Consider the following 16,672-nt stretch of genomic DNA (forward strand, 5'->3'; position numbering starts at 1 on the left):
ACCATCGGTTAAGACACGACATGCTCTTGAATACAGATTGGGTGTCATTTCAATCATAGAAATATAATTCATATGTAACAGCTGTCATTGGTGGAAGAAGGTGAGGACCAAGGTGCAGCGTGGTAAGTGTTCATGATGTTTAATAAAATAAACAGAACACTAAATGACCAAAAAAACAAAGAGCTTGACCGACACGAAACAGTTCTGTATGGTAAACACCGACACAGAAAACAACTACCCACAAAACATCGTGGCAAAACAGGCTACCTAAGTATGGTTCTCAATCAGAGACAACGATCGACAGCTGCCTCTGATTGGGAACCATACCAGGCCAAACATAGAAATACAAAACATAGAACAAAAACATAGAATGCCCACCCCAACTCATGCCCTGACCACACTAAAACAGAGACATAAAAAAGGAACTAAGGTCAGGATGTGACATCATATAATGGACCTATCTCTTCAGACCATTGCAATGTAGCTGGTACACTATTGACATTTAAATTGAATTGACATTTTAACAACTAATTAATTACTATACCACAGATCCACCCGTTGTATGTCAACTTAAATGGTCAAGTCTATTCTATTATCTATATTAGTATGATTTAAATAGGTTTCCTATGGAGGATTGACAATAACATTTACAACAACAGATATATCCATTCAAGTCAATATTCTCTGATGTGTGGACCTCCAATCATCTTTGTGGTATCATTTGAAAGTTCACATTATATTTGTATTCCCATTTTAGTACATTTATCAGCCAAAACATAGCACCCACCTTGTATTCAAGAGCATGTAATGTCAAAACCGATGGCAGGCACAACACAAAAACCTTAGATAATGTAAAGTAGGGTCTAAGCTACAATCTGTGAATATGAATTTTATGCTTTTGTAGATAATTGAATTGTCAAAATGTAATTTAAAAAATAAATAAATACAATTCTCTAGAAATTATCTTATAATTTGACAACCCTGTTTGTAAGCTTTTAAATTATATCAGTCTCAACTGTTTATCCATTACAGTGATGAAGACATGGATGTTTCATGGTATAGCGGGGTATGCAAAATGGGTCAACTTTAAACACCTTTATCTCTTGAATATTTTGGCATTCAGGTCCAAAAAGTCACTTTCTGGGCACTTCTACAATGGCAAGGTTTGTGGTCATATGCACATCCTTAAAAAACATAGGTGCTAATAAAGTATACTAGTAAATAACAAGGAGGTCTGCACACCCTTTAAGCTCCCAATTCACCACTTTATTGCCTATGTTTCCATTTGAAACTAATCTTCGCCAGGTCAAACAAAAAAAACTGAAGAAGATCGGTTTCGGATAGAAACGTGGTCAATAAAGCAGTGAATTGGGAGCTTAAAGAGTGTACAGACCTCCTTGTTATTTACAACACCTCTACAATGGGCAAATATGTATGGAAGGTTTCGTTCAAGTCAAAAGGGGTGATTCAATTCAAATGGATTTACCCGTTTCACTATTTCTATAGAACCACACGAATAGGTGATGCACTTGATGGTAGTAGTATTGCACCTGAGGCCTCAATGTGAGGAGTCCTATAGAATGCCAGCCAGAGGCAATCACGTTTCATTTTGATCATGGACTATGGTCCAGATTGGCAGTCAGCTTCTGTGTGAGGTGTTGGTCATTTTTCCCCTTCTAAGTCAGTGGCTTATAGCTAACCATGTTTATTTTTAGCAGAAGATCAACTTGCTTATGTGACGTGACGTGCCTTGCATAATGTTAATTTCATCCGAGCAATTGCTCTGTGTTTGTCAATTATCATGTGGACAATGAAGCTCTGCAGATATACTATGATAGTTTTGATGAATTTGAATATTTTAGACAAGTCCACTAGTCCTTTCTCAATGGTGTAACCCCTATAGAAAAAAAATACAGGCCTCAAGCATTAGGTTCATGGTCACCTCCTGGTGTATGGCTCAGTTGGGAGAACATTGCTCTTGCACTGCCAGGGTTGTGGGTTGATTCCAGTGCCCACCAACATGTAAAATGTATGCACGCATGACTGACTGACTGTAAATCACTTTGGATAAAAGTGTTTGCTAAATAGCATATATTATATTACTTTTGTTAAAATGGCAGGAAACACCTTATCAGAGTGTATGTAGTGGCAATAGAGAGAGGCAGAAGATAATAGGAACTCAGATACTTATTGAATGATGCTGTTGACTAATTCTGTACTGTTTGTGTATATGATTTTGTTGTTTTCTAAAAGCCTTTACTATATTCCTAAAGGTTTGAGGGTGGCAGCGACCACATGTACCCCATGGAGTTCTTCTTCCCGCCCCAGAGGACCTGTCTGATCTGTGCAGAAGAGGCATCCGGCTGCCACTATGGAGCGCTCACCTGTGGCAGCTGCAAAGTGTTCTTCAAGAGAGCCGCAGAAGGTAAGACTTAAGTTGCACCTCTTCACACAGAAGACAGAGCAGAGCATTAATGGTGGAAATGGGATCCATATGTCAGAGCCACCTCTCATGCTTTTTGGAAATAATGTATTTATGTATTACACTGAACAAAAACATACAGTGCATTCAGAAAGTATTCAGATCCCTTTACTTTTTTTCACATTTTGTTACATTACAGTCTTATTCTAAAGTTGATTTTAAAAAATGTAAAAAAATCATAAATCTACACACAATACCCCATAATGACAGAGCAAAAACAGGTTTAGAATAAGTTGCAAGTGTTTTATATATACATGTATATATATATATATATATATATATAAAACTGAATTACATAAGTAGTTAGACTCTTTGATATGAGACTCAAAATTGAGCTCAGGTACATCCTGTTTCCATTGATCATCCTTGAGATTTTTCTACAACTTGATTGGAGTCCACCTGTGGTAAATGTAATTGATTAGACATGATTTGGAAAGGCACACACCTGTCTATATAAGGTCCCACATTTGACAGTGCATGTCAGAGGAAAAACAAAGTCATGAGGTCGAAAGAATTGTCCGTAGAGCGCAGAGGCAGGATTTTTGTCAAGGCACAGATCTGAAGAAGGGTATCAAAACATTTCTGTGACATTGAAGGTCCCCAAGAACACAGTGGCCTCTGTCATTCTTAAAAGGAAGAAGTTTGGAACCGCCAAGACCCTTCCTAGAGCTGGCCGCCTGGCCAAACTGAGCAGTCAGGGGAGAAAGGCCTTGGTCAGGTAGGTGACCAACAACCCGATGGTCACTCTGAAAGAGCTCCAGAGTTCCTCTGTGGAGATAGGAGAAACTTTCAGAAGGACAACCATCTCTGCAGCACTCCACCAATAAGGTCTTTATGGTAGGGTGGCCAGACAGAAGCCACTCCTCAGTAAAAGGCACATGACTGCCCGCTTGGAGTTTGCCAAAAGGCACCTAAAGGACTCTCAGACCATGAGAAACAAGATTCTCTGGTCTGATGAAACCAAGATTGAACTCGTTGGCCTGAATGCCAAGCGTCACGTCTGGAAGAAACCTGGCACCATCCCTACAGTAAAGCATGGTAGTGGCAGCATCATGCTGTGGGGATGTTTATCAGTGGCAGGGACTTTGAGACTAGTCAGGATCGAGAGAAAGATGAACAGAGCAAAGTGCAGAGAGATCCTTGATGAAAACCTGCTCCAGAGCGCTCAGGACCTCAGACTGGGGTGAAGGTTCACCTTCCAACAGGACAACGACCTTAAGCACACAGCCAATACAATGCAGGAGTTGCTTCGGGAATGTCCTTGAGTGGCCTAGCCAGAGCCTGGACTTGAACCTGATCGGAGAGACCTGAAAATAGCTGTGCATCGACGCTCCTCATCCAACCTGACAGAGCTTGAGAGGATCTGCAGAGAAGAATTTGAGAAACTTTCCAAATACAGGTCTGCCAAGCTTGTAGCGTCATATCCAAGAAAACTCGAGGCTGTAATCGCTGCCAAAGGTGTTTTAATTAAGTACTGAGTAAAGGGTCTGAATACTTAAGGTAAATGTAATATTTCAATTAATTCCTTTTTTGAATACAAATCATGTCTAAAAACCTGTTTTTGCTTCTTCATTATGGGGTATTGTGTGTAGATTGATGAGGGGAAAAAATATTTAATCAATTTTAGAATAAGGCTATAATGTAACAAAATGTGGAAAATGTCCAGGTGTCTGAATACTGTAAATGCAATATGAAACAATTTCAGCGATTTTACTGAGTTACAGTTCATATAAGGAAATCAATCAATTGAAATAAATAATTTGGCACTAATCTATGGATTTCACATTACTGGGCAAGGGTGCAGCCATGAGTGGCCCTGGGTGGTCATAGGCCCACCCACTTGGCTTTTTTCCCTACAAGGGCTTTATTATAGCCAGAAATACTCCTCAGTTTCATCAGCTGTCCAGGTGGCTGGTCTTAGACGATCCGGCAGGTGAAGAAGCTGGATGTTGCAGTCCTGGGCTGGTGTGGAGCTTCCACCCTTACATGTGGTTGGACGTACTGCCAAATTCTCTAAAACAACATTGGAGGTGGCTTATGGTAGAGAAATTAACATTCAATTCTCTAACAGCTCTGGTGGACATTCCTGCAGTCAGTATGCCAATTGTATGCTCCCCTAAAACTTGAGACATCTGTGGCATTGTGTTGAGTGACAAAACTGCACATTTTAGATTTCTCTTTTATTGTCCCCAGGACAAGGTCCACCTCTGTAATGATCATGCTGTTTAATCAGATTATTGATATGCCACATCTGTCAGGTGTATAGATTTACTTGGCAAATAATAAATGCTCACTAACAGGAATGTAAATAAATTTGTGCACCAAATTTGAGAGGACTAAGCTTTTTGTGGGTGTGGAACATTTCTGGGATCTTTTCTTTCAGATCATGAAACTTGAGACCAACACTTTTACATGTTGTGGTTATATTGTTGTTCAGAATAGATGTAAATTATGTCATAAGGAAAATTGTTAAATGTATTTCAAAGGAAAATTCCCATGGTCCATAGTATGGTTAATTTGGAATATGTCAACAGAAATAAAAAAATGTCCTTTTTTACAAAATTGCCTAAAGTTACATTCATCCTAGCCTACTCCTCTGGGAAATCAGATTTAAACACAAACATTCTGAGCTACCAAGGCAAGTTAATCAGGCTTTGACTGACAATTATATCTAATCCATTACTATTTCAGTACAATGGCAGTTTTGGTTGCAAAATATTTTTGGATGCAATATAGTCTCTTTAATTGACCATGCTCTGCCATAAAAATAACAGAAAACACCAGCTAAAATGCTGCCTTCCAGCTCCTAGGTATTCATTTGTTTTGTTCAGTATTTTCCTTTCTTAATTGAACTGTGAGTGGAAGCCGCATAACTGCCATCAAACCATGCTATGTAAAATTATAGATTTGATTATTTCAATGTGCTACTTACAGAGCATGTCAATGTACTCTTCAACAAAAGTGTGTACACTGAGGAGATTTTATAGTCTAAGCTCCTTCTTTTTATGATCATCACACTGGACATGATAAGCAAGAGAGCAAAATGTATAACTGTTCCTGCTGTAATCATTCATGATGTAACTAACAACCATGTTACAACTTACAACCATGACGTACCTTTCTTAATAATTCAAAGTAGAATTTCGTATTCTAAATCTTATCTTTGTTTGCATCTTTGTTAGGGAAACAGAAATACCTGTGTGCCAGCAGAAATGACTGCACCATCGATAAGCTGAGAAGGAAGAACTGCCCATCATGTCGACTGAGGAGGTGTTTTGAAGCTGGGATGACCCTTGGAAGTAAATACAACTATTATGTCAATTTCTTAAGTCAATGAGAAATAATCAAAGTACTTAGCCATCCATCCATCCACTCACTGATCGATAATCATGGACAAAAGTTTGTCAGTTTGTTAGGTACACCACCCCATTCACGAAAACATATCGCTCCTACAGACAGTGAGTCACATGGCTGTGGGTTGCTATATAAAGCAGGCAGACAGGCATTGAGGCATTCAGTTACTGTTCAATTGAACGTTAGAATGGGCGTGTTGCGTGGTATCATCGGCGGTGCCGGCGGCGCCGGATCGCCCGATAGTGTCTAGGGTTTACCGAGAACGGTGCGACAAACAAAAACATTCAGTCAATGAAAACAGCTTGTTGAGGTCAAAGGAGAATAGCAAGAATCATGCAAGATAGCAGGCGGGCTACAGACAGACAAATAATGGCGCAGTACAACACTGTTGTGCAGAACAGCATCTCGGAACACACAACTCGCCGATCCTTGTCACGGATGGGCTATTGCAGCAGACAACCACACCGGGTTCCTCTCCTATCAGCTAAAACCAAGAAGAAAAACGGCTCCAATGCTCGACAATTGAGGAGTGGAAAAACATTGACTTGAACATAACAGCGAGTTCAGTTTACTTGTGTGGCCTGCACAGTCCACAGACCTCAACACAATAGCATAGCTGCGGGAAGTAGGGGTGCTGAGGGAACTGAAAAAATACAACAAAAATAGTGCACTTGGCCTTCATTATTCCCCACAGCACCCCCACCCAGCGGCCATGCCCAATAGAGTATCTTTGGGATGAGATGGAACGGGCTGTTCGCAGCATGAATGTACCACTGTCCAATCTACAGCAACTGCGTGATGCCATCGCATCAGCATGGAACAACACACCTTGTAAAATGTCTCCAATTTTTCAAGTGGTTCTGGAGGCAAAGGGTGTCCGACCCGGTACTAGATGGCCCTACCTAATAAACTGGCCAGTGAGTGAATATGGGCCATTTTACAGAAGTGGTGCAAATTGGGGGTTGAAAAAAAGCTCAGTTGTATCCTATTTTTCCCCAAACGTTCAGCACATGTCTTCCAACATACAGTGCTATCAGAAAGTATTCACACCCATGACTTTTTCCATATTTTGTTATGTTATAGCCTGAATTTAAAATGGATTAAATTGAGATGTTTGCCTCTGGCTTACACACAATACCCCATAATGTCAAAGTGGAATAACTTATTATTATTATTATTTTTAACAAATTCATTAAAAAAAGAAAAGCTGAAATGTCTTGAGTCAATAAGTATCCGAGTATTCCTTTGTTATGGCAAGCCTAAATAAGTTCAGGAGTAAAGATTTGCTTAAACCCTCTTGGTGTTAGGGGGCAGTATTTTCATTGTTGAAATAAAAACGTTCCCGTTTTAAACGGGATATGTTGTCAGGAAAAGATGCTAGAATATGCATATAATTGACAGCTGCTTTGGATAGAAAACACTCTAATGTTTCCAAAACTGTAAAGATATTGTCTGTGAGTATAACAGAACTGATGTTGCAGGCGAAAGCCTGAGAAAAATCCAATCCGGAAGTGCTCCAGGTTTTGAAAGCGCTGCGTTCCAATGACTCCCTATTCAGCTGTGAATGTACCATAAACGAGCTTACGCTCTCTACATATTCCCCAAGGTGCCTACAGCATTGTGACGTAGTTTTACGCATTTCTGTTGAAGAATAGCCGTAGGCTATTGCGTAAGTGGTCACATGGTGGCTCCGAGAGAGATTCTCGAGTAAAATACAGAGGTAGCCATTACTCCAATCGGTCCTAGTGAAAAACGAATTGTCCCGACGGATATATTATCGAATAGATATTAGAAAAACACCTTGAGGATGGATTCTAAACAACGTTTGCCATGTTTCTGTCGATATTATGGAGCTAATTTGGAATATTTTTCAGTGTTGTGGTGACCGCAATTTCCGGGCAATTTCTCAGCCAAACGTGAAGAACAAAAACGGAGCTATTTCGCCTACAAAAATAATATTTTGGGAAAAAATGAACTTTGGCTGTCTACCTGGAGTCTCGTGAGTGAAAACATCCGAAGTTCATCAAAGGTAAACAATTTAATTTGATTGCTTTTCTGATTTCCGTGACAAGGTTGCCTGCTGCTAGCAAGGCATAATGCTATGCTAGGCTATGATAAACTTACACAAATGCTTGTCTAGCGTTGGCTGTAAAGCATATTTTGAAAATCTGAGATGACAGGGTGATTAACAAAAGGCTAAGCTGTGTTCCAATATATTTCACTTGTGATTTTCATGAATAGGAACATTTTCTAGGAAGATTTATGTCCATTGCGTTATGCTAATTCGTGTCAGATGAGTTTGTGGATGAATCTGTGTTTGAAATGTACTGCTCGACTGAGGGACCTTACAGATAATTGTATTTGTGGGGTACAGAGATGAGGTACTCATTAAAAAATCATGTTAAAATGTACTATTACACACAAAGTGAGTCCGTGCCACTTATTATGTGACTTGTTAACCTCTAGTGGCACCCCATCCCGTGAACGGGACCCGTTGTCATCACTATGGATGGTGTATCAATACACCCAGTCACTACAAAGGTACAGGCATCCTTCTTAACTCAGTTGCCAAAGAGGATGCAAACTGCTCAGGGACTTCACCATTAGGCCAATTGTGACTATACATTTACAGAGTTTAGTGGCTGTGATAGTAGAAAACTGAGGATGGATCAACAACATTGTAGTTATAGTACTCCACAATACTAACCAAATTTACAGAGTGAAAAGAAGGAAGCCTGTACAGAATACAAATATTGCAAAACATGCATCCTGTTTGCAAACAAGGCACTAAAGTAATACTGCAAGAAAAATGTGGCAAAGCAATTAACGTTTTGTCCTGAAAACAAAGTGTTATGTTTGGGGCAAATCCAACACAACACCTTACTGAGTACCACTCTCCATATTTTCAAGCATAGTGGTGGTTGCATCATCTTATGAGTATGCTTGTAATCGTTACGGACTGGGGAGTTTTTCATGATAAAAAATAAACAGATTGGAGCTAAGCATAGGCAAAAAAGCAGAGGAAACCTGGTTCAGTCTACTTTCCACCAGACACTGGGAGATGACTCTACCTTTCTGCATATGTTAAATATTTACCTGAATTCCTTACCACTCCACTAAATTTGTTCCATACTGGAACATAGTAAAAAAGTTGCAATAAAGGGAGAACCAGTAGGGATCATTGTGATTAACCTTTTATTACAGATACTTTTCGAAATTGAATTTTCATACAAAATTTACAAAATAGTTTAAACATTTTTTTTTACCTGATTTTCAAAACCTAGAGAAATATCATCTCTATTGTTCTCTGTAAAATGGTTCATGTTGATTGTATGAATCTGAAACTTGTCTATCGATTGAATTAGTTATGCATCTAAATTATATTGTTCGACGTTTAATTATTCCTTTACCTATGTTATTTTGACAAAATAAGTGGTGTTTCGGTATGAAGTGTCAATCACATAAATAAATACATCTAGGACTCTAGATGGATGTAACTTGTTTTAGTATAGACATTGCCAAGACCAATACCACTAGATCAAGAGTCCATGGGCCCTTTCTTCAATTGTAAGATACTCAAGTAGAGTAAACTCGAGTAGAGTGCAGGAGAGCACAGTACATTAGAGTGCAATAGAGTATGGTACAGTACAGTAGTGTAGGGTACAGTACAATATAGTACAGCACAATACAGTAGAGTACAGTTAATTATATAGTACAGTATAACACATTATAGACATCCACATTTTGGCCAAATAGATGTCAATGTTTGGGCTCTTGAAGGGTTGGAGCCCCCCTGCTGACAAAGCATCTCAATACTCCACACTTTTTCTTGAAGCGTGCATTTGTCGACTACCCACATGGTGATCCTCTGTAGCTCAGTTGGTAGAGCATGGTGACTTTATAATGGAGATGGCCTCAATGATGCTGCCCATGCTGTCACAGACTCCATAATGGCACAGATACAAAGAGGAGATCTCTGTATATCTCTATGGTTTCATTATAGTTTCGGTTGTGGCCGTTTTGGATTGGGCAATTTTGACATATATTTTACTTTAAACTGCAAATTAAAACTGCAAAAAAACAACGATTTTCCATCAAATAGAATCAATGTAGGAACATAGGCGGCATGTGAGTTTCATGTTTGGGGAAGGTAATTTTCACCATAAAAATTCACCTTTCTAATAACGCATTCCATGCATCATCACATTTGTAGACTTATGTAAGATAGCCTACTATTCGTAATGTGATGAGTAGATTGGATACTCATTTAGGCTAATAACATAACTCAATCACTGTTCACAAAAAAGATTGTTCAATGCATGGCCTATAGCGTAGAGTAGGCCTAAACTATATGCTAGCCTATATCAGACACGCTTCTTCATTCTTTGCACGGGTGTCACGCCCTGAACTTAGAGATCCTTTTCATGTCTCTATTTTGGTTTGGTCAGGGTGTGAGTTGGGGTGGGCATTCTATGTTCTGTGTTTCTATGATTTTCTGTTTTGCCCGGGTATGGTTCTCAATCAGGGACAGCTGTCGTTGATCGTTGTCTCTGATTGGGAACCATACTTAGGTACCCTTTTTCCCACCTGTGTTTGTGGGAAGTTAACTTTGTTTGATGGGACATAGCCTTAAGCATCACTGTTTGTTTTGTATTGTTTATGGTTTTGTCGGCGTCATTTAAAAAAATAAAGATAATGTACGCCCTCCACGCTGCCAAGGTGAAGTTGAGTTGGTCAGATTTTCTTTATACAAGAGACTTCATGATGTGTGCTACCTCTACAGTTAGTTTCCTATAGAGATACAGTATAGCCTTGGTCCTCATCCTTCAATAGCCGTGACAACGGGAAAAATGTGGCCTTTTTATAAATAAATGTTATGCAATTCTACTACACTTTATATGACTGGAGACATTAGCAGAATCTTGTTTAATATGACAAGTTGCAAGGGAGCCTACTCTAATGACACTGACAAACAGATCTATGAAAACAACGTCCATATAATAGGCCTACGAGAAGGGGAGACACAAATAGAATATGACGTCCAAAAATTTGGCACTGACGCAATGATAAAATGTGAATATGCGCAGTGCGCACTCACCAGGGATATGGCCAATGTTCTTCACTGGTGCCAATAAGATAGGCTATAGTGTTGTTCACACAATTAAATTGAGAATTTTGATAACTAAAAGCCAGATTAGAGTATTTTCATTGTAGTCTCTTTACAGCAATAGTCATTTGCTTTCCAAACTATGTCATCCCGTGATTGTATTTTTAAATATTGCTTTATGCCTGGCTGGGCCTCTACTTTTCACTGACAGTCGCAACTCAACAATAATCTAGTTGTAATTTTCCATGTAAGCTGCACAAATTGGTTGCCCTTCCTTCCAACTGTAGGCAACTGTAGGCAACTGTAGCCAACTGTAGGCAATACAATTTAATGCAATTTCTTTAAAGTAGCTAATGATCCTCTGAGGCCAAATCATGCTTTAGTAGCCTATTTTGATAGGTTTTTATTTTTGTATAGACAGGAGTAGGCTAATTAGGCTATATATTTTTTGTCAATTTAATTCAATTTACTTTAGGGAAAGCTTTCCCTAGCCTTATGGATGAGCCGCCTATGTGTAGGGAGGTAACTTGATATCATGAGGGAATTGCTCAGACCACACTTACCGGTAGGACTAGTTATCTCACGAGCTCTGGCAGAGAAGTAGCCTATATGACCTCTTTAAAAGTATCCTAAACGTTCAGTTAAACTATCCATCACCAATAAATGAAGGATCTTCAGAGATAATAGGCTGGTTTATGCTGAGATCAACATGCTTTTATTAGCCTACTAGAATCTCCTACAAAAATAGTTTTGTGATAGGCCTTCAATTAAAACCCTAGACCCACTCCAATTCTCACACCGCCCCAACAGATCCACAGATGACACAATCTCAATTGCACTCCACACTGCCCTTTTCCACCTGTAAAAAAGGAACACCTATGTGAGAATGCTGTTCATTGACTACAGCTCAGTGTTCAACACCATAGTGCCTACAAAGCTCATCACTAAGCTAAGGACCCTGGGACTAAGCACCTCCCTCTGCAACTGTATCCTGGACTTCCTGACGGGACACCACCAGGTGAAAAGGGTAGGCAACAACACATCTGCCACGCTGATCCTCATCACTGGGGCACCTCAGGGATGTGTGCTTAGTGTCCTCCTGTACTCCCTCTTGTACTCTCTGTTGAAGTCGTGGCCAACCATGACACCGACCCCATCACTAAGTTTGTTGACAACAGTGGTAGGCCTGATCAATGACAACGATGGGACAGCCTATGGGGAGAAGGTCAGAGACCTGGCAGTGTGGTGCCAGGACAACAACCTCTCTCTCAATGTGAGCAAGACAAAGGAGCTGATCATGGACTATAGGAAAAGGAGGGCCTAACAGGCCCCCATTAACATCGACAGGACTGAAGTAGAGCGGGTCAAGAGTTTCAAGTTCCTTGTTGTCCACATCATCAACAAACTATCATGGTCCAAACACACCAAGACATTTGTGAAGAGGGAAAGACAAAAACTGTTCCCCCTCAGGTGACTGAAAAGATTTGGCATGGGTCCCCAGATCCTCAAAGTTCTACAGCTGCACCATCGAGAGCATCCTAACCGGTTGCATCACCGCCTGGTATGGCAACTGCTCGGCATCCGACCATAAGGTGCTACAGAGGGTAATGCCTACGGCCCAGTACATCACTGGGGCCAAGTTTCCTGACATCCAGGACCTATATACTAGGTGGTGTCAGAGGAAGACCCCAAAAATTGTCAAAGACTCCAGTCACCCAAGTCAAAGACTGTTCTCTCTGCTACCGCATGGAAGCGGTACCGGAACGTATTGGACCAAAAGGCTCCTTAACAGCTTCTACCCCCAAGCCTGAACAAACTGAAAAAATTAAATTGCCACCCAAACTATTCACTTTTACACGTTACCTCGACTAACCTGTACCCCCGCACAATGACTTGGAAAGCGGTACTCCTCCTCCCTGTAGGCCGTCTCGTCGTTGTTGGTAATCAAGCCTACCACTGTTGTGTCATCCGCAAACTTGATGATTGAGTTGGAGGCGTGCGTGGCCACGCAGTCGTGGGTGAACAGGGAGTACAGGAGAGGGCTCAGAACGCACCCTTGTGGGGCCCCAGTGTTGAGGATCAGAGGGGAGGAGATGTTGTTACCTACCCTCACCACCTGGTGGCGGCCCGTCAGGAAGTCCAGTACCCAGTTGCACAGGGCGGGGTCGAGACCCAGGGTCTCGAGCTTGATGACGAGCTTGGAGGGTACTATGGTGTTGAATGCCGAGCTGTAGTCGATGAACAGCATTCTCACATAGGTATTCCTCTTGTCCAGATGGGTTAGAGCAGTGTGCAGTGTGGTTGAGATTGCATCGTCTGTGGACCTATTTGGGCGTAGGTGTCAGGTAGGGTGGAGGTGATTATGGTCCTTGACTAGTCTCTCAAAGCACTTCATGATGACGGAAGTGAGTGCTACGGGGCGGTAGTCGTTTAGCTCAGTTACCTTAGCTTTCTTGGGAACAGGAACAATGGTGGCCCTCTTGAAGCATGTGGGAACAGCAGACTGGTATAGGGATTGATTGAATATGTCCGTAAACACACCGGCCAGCTGGTCTGCGCATGCTCTGAGGGCGCGGCTGGGGATGCCGTCTGGGCCTGCTGCCTTGCGAGGGTTAACACGTTTAAATGTCTTACTCACCTCGGCTGCAGTGAAGGAGAGACCGCATGTTTTCGTTGCAGGCCGTGTCAGTGGCACTGTATTGTCCTCAAAGCGGGCAAAAAAGTTATTTAGTCTGCCTGGGAGCAGGACATCCTGGTCCGTGACTGGGCTGGATTTCTTCCTGTAGTCCGTGATTGACTGTGGACCCTGCCACATGCCTCTTGTGTCTGAGCCGTTGAATTGAGATTCTACTTTGTCTCTGTACTGACGCTTAGCTTGTTTGATAGCCTTGCGGAGGGAATAGCTGCACTGTTTGTATTCGGTCATGTTACCAGACACCTTGCCCTGATTAAAAGCAGTGGTTCGTGCTTTGAGTTTCACGCGAATGCTGCCATCAATCCACGGTTTCTGGTTAGGGAATGTTTTAATTGTTGCTATGGGAACGACATCTTCAACGTACATTCTAATGAACTCGCACACCGAATCAGCGTATTCGTCAATGTTGTTATCTGACGCAATACGAAACATATTCCAGTCCACGTGCTGGAAGCAGTCTTGGAGTGTGGAGTCAGCTTGGTCGGACCAGCGTTGGACAGACCTCAGCGTGGGAGCCTCTAGTTTTAGTTTCTGTCTGTAGGCAGGGATCAGCAAAATGGAGTCGTGGTCAGCTTTTCCGAAAGGGGGGCGGGGCAGGTCCTTATATGCGTCGCGGAAGTTAGAGTAACAATGATCCAAGGTTTTTCCACCCCTGGTTGCGCAATCGACATGCTGATAAAATTTAGGGAGTCTTGTTTTCAGATAAGCCTTGTTAAAATCCCCAGCTACAATGAATGCAGCCTCCGGATAAATGGTTTCCAGTTTGCAAAGAGTTAAATAAAGGTCGTTCAGAGCCATCGATGTGTCTGCTTGGGGGGGGATATATACGGCTGTGATTATAATCAAAGAGAATACTCTTGGTAGATAATGCGGTCTACATTTGATTGTGAGGAATTCTAAATCAGGTGAACAGAAGGATTTGACAATGCTACTTAATATAATGTTAATATAATGTTTACATACCCTACATTACTCATCTGAGATTCCCAAAGATTAGAAAGCTGCCGCGGTCATCCCCTTCTTCAAAGGGGGCAACACTCTAGACCCAAACTGCTACAGACCTATATCTATCCTACCCTCTCTTTCTAAGGTCTTCAAAAGCCAAGTTAACAAACAGATTACTGACCATTTCGAATCCCACCATACATTCTCCGCTATGCAATCTGGTTTCAGAGCTGGTCATGGGTGCAACTCAGCCACGCTCAAGGTTCTAAACAACATCACAACCGCCATCGATAAGAGACATTACTGTGCAGCCGTATTCATCGACCTGGCCAAGGCATTCGACTCTGTCAATCACAACATTCTTATTGGCAGACTCGACAGCCTTGGTTTCTCAAATGATTGCCTCGCCTGGTTTACAAACTACTTTTTTGATAGAGTTCAGTGTATCAAATCGGAGGGACTGTTGTCCAGTCCTCTGACAGTCTCTATGGGTGTGCCACAGGGTTCAATTCTCGGGCCGACTCTCTTTTCTGTATACATCAATGATGTTGCTCTTGCTGCTGGTGATTCTCTGATCCACCTCTAAGCAGACGACACCATTCTGTATACTTCTGGCCCCTCCTTGGACCCTGTGTTAACTAACCTCCAGACGAGCTTCAATGCCATACAACTCTCCTTCCGTGGCCTCCAACTGCTATCAAACGCAAATAAAACTAAATGCATGCTATTCAATCGATCACTGCCCGCACCTGCCTGCTCGTCCAGCATCACTACTCTGGACGGCTCTAACTTAGAATACGTGGACAACTACAAATACTGTACCTAGGTGTCTGGTTATACTGTAAACTGTCCTTCCAGACTCACATTAAGCATCTCCAATCCAAAATTAAATCTAGAATCGGCTTCCTATATCGCAAAAAAGCATCCTTCACTCATGCTGCCAAACATACCCCCGTAAAACTGACCATCCTACCGATCCTCGACTTCGGTGATGTCATCTATAAAATAGCCTCCAACACTCTACTCAACAAACTGGATGCAGTCTATCACAGTGCCATCCATTTTGTCACCAAAGCCCCATCCATACACTACCCACCATTGCGACCTGTACGCTCTCGTTGGTTGGCCCTCGCTTCATACTCGTCGTCAAATCCATGGCTACAGGTTATCTACAAGTATCTGTTAGGTAAAGCCCCGCCTTATCTGAGCTCACTGGTCACTATAGCAGCACCCACTCGTAGCACGCGCTCCAGCAGATATATCTCACTGGTCACCCCCAAAGCCAATTTCTCCTTTGGTCGTCTTTCCTTCCATTTTTCTGCTGCCCATGACTGGAACGAATTGCAAAAATCTCTGAAGCTGGAGACTCACATCTCCCTCACTAGCTTTAAGCACCAGCTGTCAGAGCACCTTACAGATCACTGCACCTGTACATAGCCCATCTGTAAACAGCCCATCTATCTACCTACCTCATCCCCATACTGGTATTTATTTATTTATTTTGCTCCTTTGCACCCCAGTATCTCTACCTGCACATTCATCTTCTGCCAATCTACCATTCCAGTGTTTAATTGCTATATTGTAATTACTTCGCCACAATGGCCTATTTTTTTCCTTAACTTACCTCATTTGCACTCACTGTATATAGACTTTCTGTTTTCTTTTGTTCTACTGTATTATTGACTGTATGTTTTGTTTATTCCATGTGTAACTCTGTGTTGTTGTATGTGTCGAATTGCTACGCTTTATCTTGGCCAGGTCGCAGTTGCAAGTGAGGACTTGTTCTCAACTAGCCTACCTGGTTAAATAAAGGTGAAATACATAAAAATAAAAAAAATTAAAATGTATATACTGTACTCTATCATCTACTGCATCTTTATGTAATACATGTATCACTAGCCACTTTAAAATATGCCACTTTGTTTACATACCCTACATTACTCATCTCATATGTATATACTGTACTCGATACCATCTACTGCATCTTGCCTATGCCGTTCTGTACCATCACTCATTCATATATCTTTATGTACTTTATTCGTTATCCCTTTACACTTGCGTGTATAAGGTAGTAGTTTTGGAAGTGTTA

At 41.5% G+C, this 16,672-nt stretch overlaps 1 protein-coding gene across 2 annotated transcripts in view; it reads left to right on the forward strand.

The window, feature by feature from the left end:
* Positions 1 to 16,672, forward strand: part of LOC118391326 (androgen receptor-like) — a 55,026-nt gene that overhangs the window by 9,729 nt on the left and 28,625 nt on the right. For both annotated transcript variants that reach the window (XM_035782606.2, XM_035782607.2), the window contains exons 2-3: positions 2,274 to 2,425; positions 5,665 to 5,781. In XM_035782606.2, the coding sequence (XP_035638499.1) occupies positions 2,274 to 2,425; positions 5,665 to 5,781 (269 nt within the window). The remainder of the gene's footprint in view (positions 1 to 2,273; positions 2,426 to 5,664; positions 5,782 to 16,672) is intronic.

Source organism: Oncorhynchus keta, chromosome 12 (genome assembly GCF_023373465.1).
Source record: "Oncorhynchus keta strain PuntledgeMale-10-30-2019 chromosome 12, Oket_V2, whole genome shotgun sequence".
Taxonomy (NCBI): Eukaryota; Metazoa; Chordata; class Actinopteri; order Salmoniformes; family Salmonidae; genus Oncorhynchus; species Oncorhynchus keta.